At 51.1% G+C, this 17,359-nt stretch overlaps 6 protein-coding genes across 6 annotated transcripts; 1 reads left to right on the top strand and 5 right to left on the bottom strand.

Moving 5' to 3' along the window:
* Positions 1-612: 612 nt before the first annotated feature.
* catA (catalase catA) lies at positions 613-2,882 on the bottom strand (the record flags this gene model as incomplete). The annotated part of the gene is made up of 3 exons (XM_056958889.1): positions 613-2,166; positions 2,219-2,644; positions 2,700-2,882. 3 exons carry the CDS (start codon positions 2,880-2,882, stop codon positions 613-615), a joined length of 2,163 nt encoding a protein of 720 aa, XP_056808279.1.
* A 648-nt stretch (positions 2,883-3,530) lies between these two features.
* Positions 3,531-5,336, bottom strand: N7506_009595 (AFG1/ZapE family ATPase; the record flags this gene model as incomplete). Its single annotated transcript, XM_056958888.1, has 3 exons — positions 3,531-3,875; positions 3,926-4,442; positions 4,495-5,336. The coding sequence occupies 3 exons, from the start codon at positions 5,334-5,336 to the stop codon at positions 3,531-3,533; spliced, it is 1,704 nt and encodes a 567-aa protein (XP_056808278.1).
* A 777-nt stretch (positions 5,337-6,113) lies between these two features.
* On the bottom strand, positions 6,114-8,057 carry N7506_009594 (phosphatidylinositol-3-phosphate-binding protein BEM1; the record flags this gene model as incomplete). Its single annotated transcript, XM_056958887.1, has 3 exons — positions 6,114-7,004; positions 7,087-7,821; positions 8,052-8,057. 3 exons carry the CDS (start codon positions 8,055-8,057, stop codon positions 6,114-6,116), a joined length of 1,632 nt encoding a protein of 543 aa, XP_056808277.1.
* Positions 8,058-9,319: 1,262 nt separating this feature from the next.
* N7506_009593 (uncharacterized protein) lies at positions 9,320-10,982 on the bottom strand (the record flags this gene model as incomplete). The annotated part of the gene is made up of 3 exons (XM_056958886.1): positions 9,320-9,533; positions 9,607-10,846; positions 10,907-10,982. The coding sequence occupies 3 exons, from the start codon at positions 10,980-10,982 to the stop codon at positions 9,320-9,322; spliced, it is 1,530 nt and encodes a 509-aa protein (XP_056808276.1).
* Positions 10,983-11,362: 380 nt separating this feature from the next.
* On the top strand, positions 11,363-13,308 carry N7506_009592 (ESCRT-II subunit protein VPS36; the record flags this gene model as incomplete). The annotated part of the gene is made up of 3 exons (XM_056958885.1): positions 11,363-11,463; positions 11,516-11,651; positions 11,707-13,308. 3 exons carry the CDS (start codon positions 11,363-11,365, stop codon positions 13,306-13,308), a joined length of 1,839 nt encoding a protein of 612 aa, XP_056808275.1.
* Positions 13,309-13,627: 319 nt separating this feature from the next.
* On the bottom strand, positions 13,628-16,622 carry N7506_009591 (uncharacterized protein; the record flags this gene model as incomplete). The annotated part of the gene is made up of 3 exons (XM_056958884.1): positions 13,628-13,849; positions 13,904-15,638; positions 16,618-16,622. The coding sequence occupies 3 exons, from the start codon at positions 16,620-16,622 to the stop codon at positions 13,628-13,630; spliced, it is 1,962 nt and encodes a 653-aa protein (XP_056808274.1).
* Positions 16,623-17,359: the final 737 nt, after the last annotated feature.

The raw sequence follows: 17,359 nt of genomic DNA, 5'->3' as shown, positions 1-17,359 counted from the left end.
CAACTCACCTATGTACATACACGCTGAGATCCCGCGTACAGGACCATTCTGGGAGCCATGACAACAGTGTAGTCCCGTGTCAGTGAAAAGAAAACATCGAGGTACGGAGTACTTTTTTCCATAATGCAATAAACGATGATCACGATCGATCAAAGGACGGTGAGCCCATCTATGGCTTTTAGCTGGGTTGATAAGGTCAGCGTTTAGCGAAAAAACATGTCATCGAACCAGTGATGTGTAATTTGAAAGATTATTCTGCGCAAAAGTACTACAGAGTACTTTTTGGGGGTGAAAGACGTTGAAAACGCCTGAACGTTCCCATGTCATTCCGTGCTCTCCGAGCTCTAGTTCCTCCCCCCACCCGAGCTTCACCTTAGCTTCTACTTTATTTCCACCACAAAAAGAAATGCATGCTCTGCACGACACACCGAGTTTTGGCCTAGAAATATTATTCAAATGCCTGCTAATTATTCTTAACACCTACTCAGATAATACATGTCCCAACGGAATAAGCCATGACGAAACCTCACCGCGTACCCGCATCTACACCGTATGACTTTATAACATAAATCGTGCATTATACGTTAAAACCAGGTAATATACAATATAACCCTAAGCCGCAATCTGAACAGAAAGACCATCCAACTCACGCGCCCAATTACGGTGTCGCGACACATTCCAGATAAACTGCTCCGCCAGCCCCTTGGAATCAGGTCCGATCGTGCCAACCTTCAACAATGACGTCGCATCTCCATACCCAGTCACTACACCGTACGACTCCTTCAGCGACGAGCCGTTCTGTGCAACCTCCACCTCGGGAAGGTTGATCTGGCGCTGGATGAACGCCACAGCCTCATTGGATCCCGCAATCGCCTTCAGGTGTGCGAATGATTCGGCAATCCAGTGTTTCGCAACGCCGTTCTTCGCAAGGGTCTGCACGTGCTTTCCGCCGGGGACGTAGACGGCGTCGAAGAGGGTCGATCGCATGCCCACGAAGAAGTGGTCTGGGATGACGGTTTGTCCGGACTCGGATGTTACCCCTTGGCGCTGGGCGCCGATGGTGAAAACGAATGCGCCTTGTTTCTGGAGCGCTTCTTTCATGGTGGTATACTGGTTGAAGTCGAAGCCGTCGGCGATAAGGATTGAGATGCGGCGGGTTTCGATGGTGGGCTTCTCCGGCATATATTCTAACTGACTGAGACCCTTCGCCTTCGTACCCTTGTTTTCTTTGGTGGCTTGTGTGGGCTGGTCACCACCGACGTTCTTAGCCACTGTCTGGGCTAGCTCGAGATCGATCGCGGTGAGACGCTCGGTCAGGCGCTTGTACACGACTGGGTCGTCACAGTGATCCAGCTCGAAGGAGAAGGCACTCGCGACGTGCATCTTTTCAATGGGCGATAGCGAGTTGTAGAAGACTTGCGCCTGGTTGAAGTGCTCCTTGAACTTCTCGGAAAAGCCGCGCTTCTTCTGTCCTTGCACCTTCTGCGGGTGACTGACGAATCCGCCTTCCGCCGGTGTAGCGGGAGGGTTTGCTTCGAATCGGTTCGGCCAGTAGTTCACTGTACCCTTGGTGACGCGGTGTCTCATGGCGCCATCGCGGTTGGTCATACTCAAATACGGGCACACGGGCCGGTTAATGGGCAGTTCCTGCCAGTTCGCGCCGAGACGCGAAAGCTGCGTGTCGAAGTACGAGAAGTTACGACCTTGCAACAGAGGATCGTCGGAGTAGTCGATACCAGGGACGATATGGCTGGTACAGAAAGCGACCTGCTCGGTCTGAGTGAAGAACTCATCCACATTGCGGTTGAGCTCTAGCTGGCCGATATAGCGGATGGGAATCTGCTCTTCGGGCCAGACCTTGGTGGCGTCGAGAGGGTCGAATTCGAAGTCATCAAGCTTGTCCTCCGGCAGGAGCTGGAGACCGAACTTCCACCGCGGGAAGTGTCCATTCTCAATAGCTTCCATCAGATCCTTACGGTGGAAATCGGGATCCTGGCCGTTGATCTTCAGAGCTTCATCCCAGACCAGCGAGTGCACGCCGAGCTCAGGGGTGAAGTGGAACTTGACGAATGTGCGCTCGCCTTTCTTATTCACCAGTGAATAAGTGTTCACTCCGAATCCTTGCATCATACGGTATGATCGAGGGATGGCACGATCCGACATGATCTGCTAGATATCAGCACATATACACATCAAAATAAGATGCAGGAATACTTACCCATTGGTCCATATGCGTGGTCTCTGGGTGCAGATACTGGAAATCCCAGAAGTTGTTATGCGCAGACTGACCCTGCGGCACCTCATTGTGAGGCTCCGGCTTGACAGAATGAATAACATCGGCGAACTTGATCGCGTCCTGGATGAAGAATACAGGGATATTGTTGCCCACGATATCCCAGTTGCCTTCGTCGGTATACATCTTGACGGCGAACCCGCGCACGTCTCGAACTGTATCCGCACTGCCCTTGCTTCCTTGAACCGTCGAGAATCGCAGGAATAAAGGCGTCTCTCGACTCGTGTCTGTCAAGACACCGGCTGTGGTTACATCCTCGGCACTCTCAAAGAGCTTAAAGGTACCGAATGCGCCTGTACCACGGGCGTGCACGACTCGCTCGGGAATGCGCTCATGGTCGAACCGCATTATCTGCAGTCTGTCAGCTTCGGCTTTACTGGCGTTGCTACAAGGCATTGAGAATTACCTTCTCACGAGCAATCTGATCTTCCAACAATGAAGGACCGGTGTGCTTCTCATCAACCACACGAAGCGTGTGATCCGGATCGGAGATCTTGATACCATAGTCGGTAGTCATATGCTGTTTGGCGTGGACATCAACAGTCTCCTTCGCCATATCGGCAATTTTGCCATTTGTAGTAGATGCCATTATGAGTGACAAGTTCAAAAAAATAGTTTATTGAAACAGAAAAATGACCAGTGGAATTGAAACACCGGTTGGGGGTTTTATAGACCAAGGCAGGGTTTCAACAGCTTGAAATCGATGATGTAACATGGCACTTTCCAAGCCAATTGCCCAGTGATCCATCGAAGAGAATTACTCAGACAGGCTGCCTATGACCAGCGACATGATCATGCTGACCGAATCCCGAAAGACCGAGAAAACCTGTCGTGGGCCAGCAAAGACAGGGAATATTTTCAATTGTGACCTTGTTATTCGTGCAGATTAATCCACCAACGACCTCGGGAGGAGCTTATTCGCGGCGTCAGTTCTTGTTTTCGGCGATCATGGTTCCACTTGACGTGAAGGTCTGGAACTGCCTCCTTACTCAGTTCGTTTTCGTATAGGGTCGGGGGACGTTCGGATTATATATACCTACCCCGGTGGTTACAGTACTATCTTGACTTCAGCACAGTATAGCCCTCCAGGGCTGAGGGCGTTGTGTGTACGAACTCGGCAATGTCGTCAGTCGATTGACGATTGATGACGTCATTATCCTCCATCCCAGATAGGCAATTCTAACTGCAAGAAACCGATCTTCTTATTTACATCTAATCATATTGTCTTCTAAAAACATTACATGTTGTCTTCACTCCAATGACTCCGTGTCTTCTTCCAGGCGTCGGTTTCCTCCTTGTTTTGCTGCGCATCACTACCAAGCCCAAGTCCACGCTCAACCCACTCTTTACTCCCCATCTCCGACAAACGAGAGAGCGCACGCGCAAATGCAAAGCGCTCCTCGTCACCACTGAAGATAGAAGTGTTCTTGAGTGCCTGCACAGACATGCCCAGGTCATCCATGAGATTGCGCATGGCATCCGAAAGATCCGAGTGCTCGCCGTCCTTGAGGGTTTTCTTCATGTCTGCGTCGGAGATGAAAAGGTTGGCCAGAGGGACTTCGGTGGTAAGAACTAGTTTGGCCTGAAGAGATATTAGAGTCAAAACGTATAGTCTAAAGATTAGATGCATACCCTGCTTTCATAGACCGCGTCGATGAACGTGATGAAGCGTCGTGCAAGATCACGCTGCGTGTGATTCATGCCTGGCACTTCGGTCACGATGAAAGCATCGTAGTGTCGGACAAGTTCGAGGTAGTCTGCGGCGCCAGTAGCACTGCCGATGAGTTCTTGGAAGGTGAAGTGGGCGGCTTTGCCGCTGGCACGGGGTACTTTGATTTCACGGCCCCAGACGACCTGCGTATCTGCGTGTGGGGGGTCGTTAATGGGGTCACCGAGGAAGTCGAACCACTTCTGCGCGTGGCGTCCAGCGTCTTCGCCGAGAGGGTGGTGGTAGACGGCCGCAGGGGGACGGGGGATTTTGCGGTAATCTGTCGGGGAGTTGAGGTTGATGACGGTGAGATCAGTCTTGAGGAGGTTGATGCATGGGATGAATGATTCGCGCTGAATGCCATTTTTGTACAGTTCGTCCGGGTGGCGATTGGATGTGGTGACGAGAACGACGCCGTGGGACATGAGGATTTCAAGGAGGCTGGCTACGGTCAGTTCTTGCTTATGAGTGAAGACATGAAGAGGGAGCATACCGTCGCAAGATCATCGCATCTGCAACGTCGGTACACTGGAACTCGTCGAAGCAGAGCACACCAGCGGTCTCGGCGATATCCGCCGCAACCATAGGCAGTGCATCGAAGTCATTTCCATACTTCATTTTCACGACGTGCATGCGCTTATGCACATCTTGCATGAAATTATGGAAATGGATACGGGTCTTCTCTTTGATATTCGGCGGAAGCGTATCAAAAAACAGATCCATCAACATCGTCTTTCCACACCCAACATCGCCATACATGTACACGCCTTTCGGCAAGTTTTCTGGAACAGCCGACTTCGCCGGCTTCTTAGCGCCTCCGAAGAGCGATCCGAAGAATCCAGGTTTCGCCTGTAGGTCTAGGGTCTGAGGATCTGGGTGAACAACTTTCGGCGGGGTGTAGTCTTTCAGTGCCTCGAAGAGGTCCTGGAGGCCCTGGATGATGCCTGCAGATCGCCGGGTGTTATTATCAACCATAACATATGCAAGCATGTGCGGGCTCACCTCTCTGGTACTCGTCATCTCGTAATCTTCCCCCTCCACTCGCACATCGTATTCCCTCATCGGTCCATCTTGTGGGGCGGAGTTGGGCGCCTTGCTCGCGATGTCCGAAACGGTAGCATGACCCCGTGATTGTGACGGCGCATATTGCGGCATGCGCTCAGAGGAGACACATCCCGACATCGAGCGGTGCGGCCGCTGCGGTGTGCCGAGCGTCCTCCGCTCAGTGGCATAGGACCGTTGACGAGCACCCCGCGTCGTCGGGCGGACACGCCGTGACGCTCGGAGAGCGCTCGGGAAGCACTCCACGCATAATTTGGCGGACGGGCGGCTCATTGCCGAGTCTGTTGGTTGTTCGCGGTGGGACGAGGGTGTGTCTTTGGAGATCGGGTCGGGTTGAAGTTAACCGAGGTATTGTTAAGAGTGGCTGCTCGGGGGGAAGTGCGCAGCGCAAATAGTTGGGTGGAAGCCGAAGGAGGGTCCGGTTGTATATACAGTCCTCTGCGACTCTGAAACCTCAGAAGTTCATGCCAAAGGCCGATGTTGACTACTTCCGAAAAAGACAAAAGGCCGTCATCCGAGACTCGTCACGTGAGTCGGCATTAGTTCGGCAACTACAAGATACATCTGAACCAAGTCCAGCCTCGGGGCATATTGGAAAGAATTAATATTGTCAAAAACGGTGTTGAATGTGCCCATCGAGGCGAAATGACCTCCCCGGTATATGCACGAGAAGAAGAACATATGTACACATCACAAGAGCAGGCCGGGGTATGATCCTGGGAAACAGAATGGATATAGATCCGCGCAAATACAAAAACAAACAAACAATGGCAAAACAAAAACAAAAAAGGACAGGTGAACATGCATCCAGTAATCAGAGAGAAACATCAAGACCATGTCGTACATCTCGCATCGAATTCGTAATAACGCGATATTCGTCCTCGTGGACCATAATTCGCTGAGAAGGATGATGACTTCAAAAAAAAAAGAAAATGTAACCACAAACGCCAATGCACCTACTCATTGCACACATTAATGAAGAGAAAGAAAGAAAAGAAAAAGAAAAGAAACGACACCACCAAAGTCTATCGACAAAGATCGAATGCTTTTTTATGCGATGCTGACGAACAACGTCAACTTGACGTTTCGCTGCATCGCGTTCTCCAAGTCCTGGTCAGTTTGAAGGTCGACATAAGAGCCAGATGATTCATCGCGATACTGCACAATGATCTCCTGCTGGATCTTCAGGCGGTCACACAGCTTGTCCTTGAGATGTTGCATGCTGACACCGGATGGAATGCGAATGGCGATGAGGTCGTCCTGGAAGAACACCTTGACCTTCATGGCGCTGTTGGTGGAGGTGGCGGAGGCCTGAGTGATTGAACTCGGCTGACGGTCCATGGCAGGTCGGTTGCCGTTCGGTGCGAGTCCCGGAGCCCGCTGCTGCGAGATCCGATCCGTGGACGCGTTGATCTGCTGCTGCGAGGATTGACGGGAAACGCTCTGCGCGGGGTCCACGCCGGACTGCTGGGAGCCACCGGAGTAGCGGGTATCCTCGCCAAAGGCAGCGGGGTCGATTTCGAAATCGCCGTCGCGGGGCGCGAAAAGTTCGCGCACGAGGGTGCAGCTCGAGATGTGATGGGGCATGGACAGGAGTTTCTTGATGTATTCGTCGAGGTTCTGTCGTCGGCCGTTGGAGATGGCATCGGTAACGTGGGTGACGGGGCCCGGCATGAACGGTAAGGTGCGGGCGCGACCACGGTTGCCGGCCTCGTCTTCGAATTGGGTCAGGAGGGCGATCTGGAAATCGTAAAAGTCGTGATAGTAGCGGGACAACTCCCAGCAGCGACCGTCCTCCATTTTCGCCTCAATGATGTACCAGTACTTGTCATTGTCGAAACAGTAGCGGGGGATGTAGGCGGAGACGGGGACGAGAAGGGGGTAGCCCTGTTGAACCGGCGCTTGCGACACTGTTCCTCTGCTTGCGTTGCGTTGATGATCCTGACACGTTCAATTAGCAACCGTGGGGAGGAAGGAGGGTGTCGATCATGATCCAATAATGACAGAAAAAAAGAAAACATACATAACCATTGCCACTCTGACTCAACTGAGATTGATGGCCCTGGCTCATGGACATCTTTTCCATGCCAGAAGTGACAGCCGTCATCTGCCCGCTGCCACTCTGCCCCTGTCCACCCTCAATCTTGCCCAGGGTGATGCTGCTGTTCTTGTACTCAGCAGTCATTTTCTTCCACTCCTCCACCTTGGGGACACCGGCGCGTCGCACGGCGTCCAACGGGTCGACGACGGCCTGACCACTCTGCATATCGCGCAACTCGATAAAAGAGACGGGAATCAGACCGGGACCGCCGAGGCGACCGATGGGTTTGGCGACAAACCACTCCGGGTTGGACTGGGCGATGACGATAATGGCCTCGCCGGCCTTCGCGTCCAATTCATCGGGGCGCTCGGCCTGAAAATCATACTGCACGACGCCATAGACCATGGCGCCTTGGCCCTTGAGAGCGGACATTCTGAAAAGGCCGTTTTTGTGAGAGTCAGGAAGACGGTCGGAGAAGCCAGAGTCGTGGTTGGACAAGTCGCCGGAACCCCCACTATCCCTCTCGTTTTTGCCGATAACCTCAAAAAAGGAGACGGGCACGAGCCCCCTGGCACTAGGGATCAGCGGATTGCACGCTTCGTACCAATCTGAATCGTCCTCCCTGCTGATAACGTGAAAGAAATCTCCCTTGCTGAAGGCCAATTCTTGCGTCGAAGTCACTCCTTCCGGCGTGTAATCGTACAGGGCTTTGATGACCTAGAGAGAGAGAGAGAGACAAGAGCCAGAGGTCAGTCTCATGACCATAAGAGTGTGCGCAATATCTTTGCGACTCACCTTTTTGGGGGTAAAATGGCGATGGCGGACTTGGGAGTGATGGAGATATGGTGGTGTTTGGGATCTTTCTCCCCTTTCAAGGATCGCCTAATGGCCTGCGACACCGGATTAATTTCAAGTTCACCACAAATGAGTGGGGGATGGATAGTTACCTTCATACTGGAGTAGTTGTGAGGAGGAAGAAGTTATTTTATTTTTTCTAAGTGAAGTTCCCTCCAGTGAGCGAGGGTAATAGCGTTGCGTATTGCGGTTCCAACCACTTTGGGATGATTGCCCTGGGCCCGCTTTTTCCTTGGACTGTGGGAGGTTGGGATCTGATTGTACAAGGAGATTATGCTGGAATATGCAGGGTAGAAAGGTAGAAAAGGAGAGAAGTAGAAAGGAGAAAGCAAAGAAGTAGAGAAGTAGAGAAGTATGAAAGTCAAGAAGTATATGGATTCTATCAAAGGTATAGAGTATCACTAGAATCTGTATAATACAATACAAAGAACATCGAGTCCATGTACTCCGTACAAAGTACGGAGTATAGTTAGTTACTAAATTGCAACTCCCCTGGACTAGCGTTGGGCACAAAGACTTGCCCCTCGACTGACCCAATAGTTCGCTTCCAAGGATCGTCCATCCTTCAATACACGGTTAGTCCTTGCCTACCATGGTTATAAGGATTCAGGGAATATTTCCCAGTGCTCACAAAGAGTCTAGAGTCGAGAAAATCCGGAGTCGAGAGCTAATTATAGCAGAGATTAAATGCAACTGCGCCTCTACTGACGACATGAGCTGCATACGCGGGCTCCGCGTTAGTCAGGAACCTGCTTTGCTGCCGATACACAAGCCTAAAAAATTGCCATTGCCCCTAAAAATCTGGATTCCTTCGAGAACATGGCGGGTCACACTTTCCCCTGGTTCGCCATGCTCTTTGGCTGCGTAATGGGCGGGATCGTCGCCTTCACAAATTTTGGTGGCTCGACCCCGTCGCATCCAGTGGTTCACACGTGGCGTTCATGGAAATTCCATGGATTAAAACACGCCCATCTATACTATGATTATGATCTATTATGATCTATAACACGACACAGAATCGGAGAGAAAGGGTGCAATCAAATGGTATTTACTCGACAAATCAGACCAGGCTGGTACGGAATACCCTGAGTTCTTGGGAAATAAACCAAAGAAAATAAAACAAAGACGCCGGGTATTAGTATCGCAAGTCCAGAGGGAAACCCTAAGAAATCCGAGGTAGAATGGGACGAAGATGGAGGCCGGGGGAAATGAAAAGGCCAAAGGATCGCACATCCGAGGAAAAACGCCTGCCGCTTTTTGGAGGGAACACGCTGAAAGTAACGCGAAGGGAAAAGAAAATAACCAAAGAGAGAGGTTACGAGGGTCGGGGTCATCGGGCCATGGGGACCATAGAAATGCGTTAGATCTGGCCCTTAATATCGACAACGCGATGGGCGGCGGACTTGGCCTGTTCGAACAATGAACCGGCCTTGCCCGTCAACAGCCTCACAGCCCCGTTCTTCTCTTCCAGCAGTTCCGCGGAGGAATTGTCTAGGACGAAACGGGCAGTCTGCTCATCGGACTCGAATCCAAGTTCCTCGGTAATGAACCGAATAGTAACATCAGGTTTGTATCTGCATGTCAGGAGTGATCAGCCGGGAGGATCACGAGGGAGAGGGGGAGGGGTGGAAGGGAAGATCCACTTACGCTCTGCAAATAACCGCCAGAGCACTCAGCCGCTCACGGGCCACAAACATATCCATCAGGTAGGCTCCCATGTTGGGCGTGTCAAGGTACAGCTGGAAGAAACGATGGTAGTTCCCAAGCGCAAGCGCAGAGCGGACATCCAAGGCATGCTTCACCGCCTCGTCTTTCTTATCCTCTGGGGTCACGTCCGCGAGCGCGTCGTTCATAGCCGTCCAGTTTCGAGTGTAAATGAAATAGAGAATACGATAGGCCTTGAATTCCGTCGGGTGACCGGCCAGCTGCTGTGCATACAGCACCCGTAACTGGGTTTGGCACTGATTGTACTCACCAAGATCCCCCTTCTCCAGGGCGATACGAGCGTGGATCTCATAGACGTTGACGGTAAAGTCCGTCCGGATGTGCTGGACCGTCAAGTCCTGACGGAGCGACTTGAACTGATCACAGATATAACCGTAGTTGCCCTCATGCTTCCACTTTCTTTTCAAGAGATCCAGGGTCTTTTCCAGAACGGACAGAGGACGAACACTGTCTGGGTTGGGGGCAGAAGTCAAGCGGAAGTAGTTCTTCTCCAGCTCTTGGAATCGTCCAACGACAGGGCCTTGGTCCACTTCGGCACTGCGTGCCGGGGACCCGGAGGGCGATGAGGGAGACTTGACATTGCCCAGATCAAACCGCTTCCGCCTCATTTCCAAATTAGCTTTGGACTTACTAGTCTGGTCCACTGCTATGCGGGGCTTCTTCTTTTCTGTGGGTGGGTGAGTAACTCGATCTTCAAAACGACTGGGGTTAGCTGATCTCCAGGGAGGCGATCCGGTATCTGCGTGGCCATCGGTGGACTTTCGCTTCCGGTTCACATTTCCGGGGGAGGATGGCTGGGCGGAGGCCCAGTGCGAGGAGGACGGGTTGGCCAGGATCTTGTTGCGTTCGTTCTGGACCATCACCTGTGGCAAAGGTAGTCTCTCCCAGTCGATCTTTCCCAGCTTGTTATTCTCCGCCGCGTCCGTGATCACGTCTTTCAGTTTCTCTTGCATCTCGAGGATGCTCACGCTGGCAACCTGGTTTTCGGGGGCGAAGCAGCGTTGCACGTATGATCGGACGGGAGCCGGGAACTCCACTCGGTTTCGGGATTCATCGTCCACTGGTTCTTGTCTGCCAGGTGGAGGGACCGATCCGATGGCTGGGTTGGGTGTACTATGGGCGAGGCTACGACGGGCTTGAACTGGGATGTAGGCAGGGGTCGCTGTTCGGACGGTTAGTCGGCTGATTTGGGTGGGGACTTGGTAAGATCGGAGGTACTCACAAGCTGGAGGGAATGCAGAGTTTCGAGCCATCGGGGCGGATGCAGTAGAGCGCCAAGGTGGAACACTGGAATTCATGCCGTGTATATCTGAAGAGACAGATGTGATGTTTTGGGCAAGACAAAGAAAGGATGTGAAAGAGATATGAAAGCTACGAAGGGGGACAAGAGTCGAGGTACTCCGTACGGTAAGGAGAAGAGAGGTGATCCTACGCCGCACTTGAAATGTGAGATCTTGGAATAGAAAAGAAAATCAAAGGGATATTTGCAAGATGTGATGGAAGTGTACGAGACAAGAAGGAAACTCCACACAAGACGGTGAAAGAGACTCGCTTGGGTCACTCGGACTTTTTGTTTTTCCGGATTCCTCCCTTATCGTTATCGCAATCGGTAGACAGCACATGCTCACGGGGACACTTGCTTCATGGATCTGCTGGACGCTGGCTGGTGTGAATCTCCATGTTCTTCAAGTCGCTGGACCTGACGACTGCGCTCAGACCGTTGCTATTACCGGACGAGACCTTGCTCTTCGTTCAAGATGCGGTAGGGCTGTATGAAGGGTATGTTGTTCCAATGACGATGATGCGGGGTGCTATGCTAATTGGGGTAAAGGAAATACAAAGTTCAGAATTACCAAAATGGCCATGCCTATCTCACCTCGCACAGAGTGTGCTATGTTGCTGCGGAGGATCCGCGCAAATACTCGGTGGCAATTGATCTGAAGGAGCTTGATCGAGTGGAGTCCCAAGTATGATGTGCATGTCTGGCAGGTCACAGAGAGCTCACTAACAAATCCCCGACAGGCTGGCTTTTTGAAGTCTTCTCCGAAATTGACCATATACCCCAAACCACAAAAGAAAAAGCTCGAGCAGTCGAGGAGCGCAACGTCCAGCCCCGCTGTTTCCCACCCATCAACGCTACATTCGACACAGTCGCTGGCCCACCTTCCACAATCGAACTTGCCCCAAGGCTCAGCTTCTCCCAAGCCGATACATGCCACCTGGATATGTCCTATATGTACATTTTCAAACCCCGTGCCGTCGAATTTTGATCCGGCGACAGCTAGTGCAACTACACACTTGCCTCCTTGCCTAGCATGTGGGATCAAACCACCATTTACCACAGTACTTAAGGCAGCGATCAGTGCCGCCACGACTCGTGAGCCCTCTTTACCAACGTCGGCCCCATCACCCGCCCTTGCGCAGCATATTGTACAATCAAATGACAGCTGGTCCGTCGGACCCGGAGGGTCTACCCCCTGTCCACGCTGTACATTCGTGAACCATCCATCCCTGACTGAATGCGAGATTTGTGGAGCACCCTTGTCTGCTGTGTCTTCGTCCGCCACGAATCGCGTGGACTCTCCCGCCCCATTGTTCGAGCAATCCCACATCGCCAACACGGAGGTCAGTGAAAGTATCAAGCTCTCTTTCCGAGCAGGTGGCGATAAGACCTTTTATGAAAGACTGAAAGGTGCCTTGGTTCAAAGGAAATGGCTGTTGCAGAATGCGCCACCTGTTCCTCTGCCATCACAGGCTACCCAACCAGGCCTGTCTTCCTCTGCCGTTAGTAGCGAGAGTCCTCCGCCTCCAGTAACAAGGCCTGCTGGGGTTGGCATAGCGGGATTAGAACGCCGGGGCCTAGAGGCGAGAAAGAAGAATGAGCTCGTGATAGGCAATTCTTTCGAAGACTTGGAGGCTTTGATGGCATCCGCAAAACAGATCGTCGCCCTGGCCGAGACTCTAGCACGAGAGTCCGGCATGGCTACTAATGAGGGATCAGCTGAAACTAGCGCAGTGCTTTCAGAGTCTGCAGCTGCATTAGGCATGGTGACTACCAAAGATATGCTCAGCTCAGGATCTGAAAGCCTTTATCTATCGGAACTTTCGCGGGACCTAGCAGAATTCCTCACGGATGACAGAAAGGGGATCCTTCAGCGCGAAGGCGGGATTATGAGTCTCATAGATCTCTGGGCTGTGTTCAACCGGTCCCGCAACGGAGTCGAACTGGCCAGCCCTTCAGATTTCCAAAAAGCAGCTGAGCTCTGGGAAAAGCTCAAGTTGCCAGTTCGTCTTCGCCGGTTTAAGAGTGGTCTTCTTGTGGCTCAACGGTTTGACTGGAATGACGAGAAGACCATTGGCAAGCTGCAAGATTGGATAGAAGAACTTCGACGCGTTCCTCCTGACGACCCTGTTCCCTGGGATTGGTCTCTCTTTGGTCGAGCTATTACGGCCCAGGAAGCCGCTCATCGCTTCAAATGGAGCGTCGGGGTTGCTGCTGAAGAATTGGAAATGGCTGAAGACAGGGGCGTTCTCTGCCGTGAAGAAGGCATTGAAGGCCTCCGCTTCTGGACTAACTATCTATCATCGCCAGACCTTGACGGTCTCTCTCGCCTTACTATTTAATATAGGCATTACTAGATTTTTTTAGATGTCAATAAACAATGGCTGTATAACCGGCTAACACACGTTACTTCAATAACCACCTGGGCACCGATGCCCACCTTTAATCTTGAAGTTCCTTTGGATCCACTGGGCCTTGATATTTTCCAGATGAGGTTCCAAACTTTGGTTTTAAATCCAATTGAGAATGTGGGCGAAGTGAAAGACGTCAAAACAAAAATAGAGAACAGCTTGGCTCATCGCATGGGCTGGTTGGTGGCTGTGATATCATTTTAAAGCTGCTCTGAACAGACACATCCAACTGAGAGGCACATCACTACGTCTACTCTCGACGTCGGTCCGATTCAAACACAGTAAACCCGTCCGCTCCACGCCCATCTACTCCCCCTGTGCGGAAGAACTCAGTCATTGCTCCGATGGCATAACATGTCAGTGCAGTAGCAGCTCCTGCAAAGAACATTCTGCGAATTGCGGTTCCTGAAGATGATCCTGGTCTTGTCAATGGTTTGGGTTCGTTATTCGGGGACTCTGCTGCTGGGTGTGGCTATTTTGATGCGTTAGGATGCCGTCTGGACATAACAGTGTCCTGTGTTCTCACCTCTGAAGTGGGCTGTCCACACACTCTTGGGTCTGATGGTGCTGAACTTGAGCCTTTTGGGTCGTCGCCAATACTATTCGCAACGTCTGCGCGAATTGAGGAATTTTGCTCTGCTTTCTCTGGGACCGGAGGGGCGATATGCGTCTTTCGGAAGACTAGGATATCTCCTCCCCCGGCAGCTATCTCATATCCGTGTTTTTGCATGTTCTCAAAGTATGGTACGAATTTTGCGGGGTTGTTGAGTAGTGGGAGAATCTCATGAGGGCTGGTATCTGCTTTGATTCCAAAGAAAGAGTGGGCTTTTGCGGTCGTGACCTGTGATTTCGATGCATCGAAGGCAAGGATATAGAATTCTGGAAGCGGTTGCTGAAATAATGATGATTGAACCTCACTCTCGAGAACTGGTGTTTGGTTTTGGGTGATGAATTCACCCACGCATTCTTTGGAAAAATCGAGACTTGGGAGACATTCTTGCGCTTTTGTGATACTAGAGTTGAAGCCTCCAAGAGCTGTCTCTGTTTTAGGGTTATTGGCACTCGAGGAATCAGCAGCAAGCATTGCTTCAAGTTCACTTTCGGGAGAGCAGTCTATAGTCACCCTGGAAGTGGGAGCAACAACTGGTGACTGGGATTTTCCAAGGGCTGCTTCATCTTTGGAGGCTGGATTTGCAGTGAAATGTGCCTCAAGCTCACTTCCTGGGGAGCAATCAATGGTAGTGTGGGTTGCTGGCTGGCTTTGTTCTTTCTTTTTCGGCTGGGACAAAATTTGTGCTTCTAGCTCGCTGCCTGGTGAGCAGTCGACACTTCGCTGTGACCTTGGGCGGATTTCCGAACGAGTGTCTGGACAATCAGGCTCTTCGATGCTTGTGTGGGCTGGCTCAATCGTGGATCTGGCTTCCAACCCATCACTAGGTAAACACTTTTTGTTCACGGAGAATGCATCATCTGGCTGTTGACTGCTAGGCTCGGACGGGCCAACTTTGTCAGAGCAGCTGGCAGGATCAGTGACAAACTTGGTCTCCAGTTCGTTTCCCGGTGGACATTCTACACTGGTACCCGATGACAGATCCACGAAGGAGCTTGGTTTCTTGGTACTATCTTCGGGACCAGGCATTTTTGTTTGACGTTGTGTTGTCTTGGTTGGTTCCGATATGGAAGAGTCTAATTCGTACTTGGAGTAGCTATTTTGATTGGCAATTGGGGGCTTTACAGCCTCATTGGAGGTTTCGGTTTCGGTTTGCGCACCCTCTGCGCTTTGCGGTGGAAGCCTGACTACTGGCTTTGAACCGAGGTGTGTATCGACATTAGTGCTCAATGTCCTCGGCTGCTGCCAGTTCTCACCCAGGCCTGGGATAGCAGATCCCCCTTCCTTGTTCGGCGAATGGATATTTTGTTTCTGGTGCGCGAGGTTTGCCTCTTCATCGACGCTCCGAGATTTAGTGGGCGGAGCAGGTACCATACGTCCACTGATGGGATCGTATTGAAGCCCAGTGTGGTTGGTATTGATCTGACAATGGGCTGCATTTGTTTTCCTGGTCTTGGTTGGTCGTTGGAATTTGGAGAATGATTGAAGGAAGCCATTCCAGGGGATGTCGATTTTTCCAAACTTATGGAAGGGTTCTGGTCTACGCCCAAACAATGCACTGTATGGGTCGGCTTCAATGAGCCTTCTCAACGACTCCAAGCGTTTTTCTAAATCCGCATGTCGATTGCTGTTCCCTCGGCCAGTCAGCAGACTGGAGCAAGTTGACCGAACACGCCAGATCCCCCACCTCCAGCTTAAGGGATTGTGGTTGGAGCACGCTTCTCCGCGGTGCCCTTCTGTTTTACTGTGTGTAAACTCAGGCTGTCGGTGACGTTTGTGGGTTGCCCGTAAAAGTGGATCGGTATGTTCGTCCTTGCTGTTTCGTGAACATTGCCACAATTTCCGAGCATGAGGGTGTGTAGCCCATTGCAAGCGCGAGTGCGGGGCCGTCGAGTTCAAGAGTCGAGATCGATTTGCCGATGAGAATGCCATGGCGTACAGTATCGAAACCGTGTGTCCGATTAAGTATATCCTCTCTTATGACTGGACGCCCGCATCACTCAATCTGAGACGGTACTGGATTTTGTGGATGGGGCCCACTCTGGTACAGTGGGTACTATTGATCAAAACTGAAAAGAATCGTAAAGAAAAATACGGAGCACTAAGACAGACGTCGCTGAAAGGATGGAGGTCAGAGAAACATGAGAGGGATGACGTTGGGCAGTTGCGCCAATCAGATACCCCGCCAACCTCAAGGCTCCTCACGTCATACCCAAAGGGATACAAAGCCGGCCATGCCAGTTCAAACATCAGAGATTTCACTTGAGCTATAATAACCTGATTAGATCGATTCAAAGTATGCTTGGCTCAGGGTGCGGATAATCAATCAATATGAGCATCAATAGAAGCGCCGTCCGCAGGATGTAGATCTGACTTTACAATTCATTGAACTCACATACAGAGTATTCAAAGCTCGTTATACCTTAGGTGGAAGTAAGCGTCACAAAAGGATCTCTGTTAGCAAGTACAAGAATGTTGTCAACGAGAGATCTCCTGTCCACGATACCAGAGGCTCTTCATCTATGAGAAGATGGACAGGAAATGAATGACCTCGGGATGCAGTCAAGAATAAGAATCAAATAACCAGTGACTAATCCATAAATCGGTGATATGGTCTAGGGGTAGGATACCACATTGTGGTGAGCAGAATTAACCTGGTTAATTCCGCCTACAATGCTGTGTTGGCCCCGGTTCGAATCCGGGTATCGCCACTTATTTTCTTTTTTCGTCGGTGAATATTTTTACTTCACAAGTGCATTTGATGCTGTCAAACTTTTTGGGCTCCAATCCCGACAGTTGGCATTGCAGGCTCGGCCAGACGCTTCGATGAGCATCCTAAAAAATAAGTAAATAATCCACCAGCATCGTTTCTTCCTTCCTGCAGGTCGCACGGTCAAGGGAATAATACCCAATTTGAGAGATGCTGCATGAATTGATCAAAGAGACCTCAATTCCTATGTGCAGCACTGGGTCTGCAGGGCGTGTAGAGTGGGATCTCCATAGCCCATATGGGAGAAACATTTCGTCAATCCTAGAAGGGCCCCGAGGATAGTCAAAGAAGACGGGAACTCGAGATGTACTCGCATTGGCCCCCTTCTGTCTAGTGCTGTCTTTTCTTTTTTGTCCTCGACTCTTTCCTTGAATGCATTTTGGTACTTGTGTTGCTTGCATTGCTTAAAGATTTTGGGGTTTGTGCTCCATTGACTCTCGAAGTAAGAAAACGATGGCAGACATTAAATATTTATCGGACTTCCTAGGTAGATGACAATATATTTATTTCCAAGATTCTCATGCGGTATATCTAGCCATTGGGACATGGGCAGATTTTCCCATCCAGATGCTAGCCAATATCACATTCCGATGCGTCACAGG

This window comes from Penicillium brevicompactum (assembly GCF_028827555.1).
Source record: "Penicillium brevicompactum strain IBT 35665 chromosome Unknown utg000006l_segment0_segment0, whole genome shotgun sequence".
Taxonomy (NCBI): Eukaryota; Fungi; Ascomycota; class Eurotiomycetes; order Eurotiales; family Aspergillaceae; genus Penicillium; species Penicillium brevicompactum.
The sequence above is the reverse complement of the archived record's forward strand: the minus strand, read 5'-3'. Positions and strand labels throughout refer to the sequence as shown.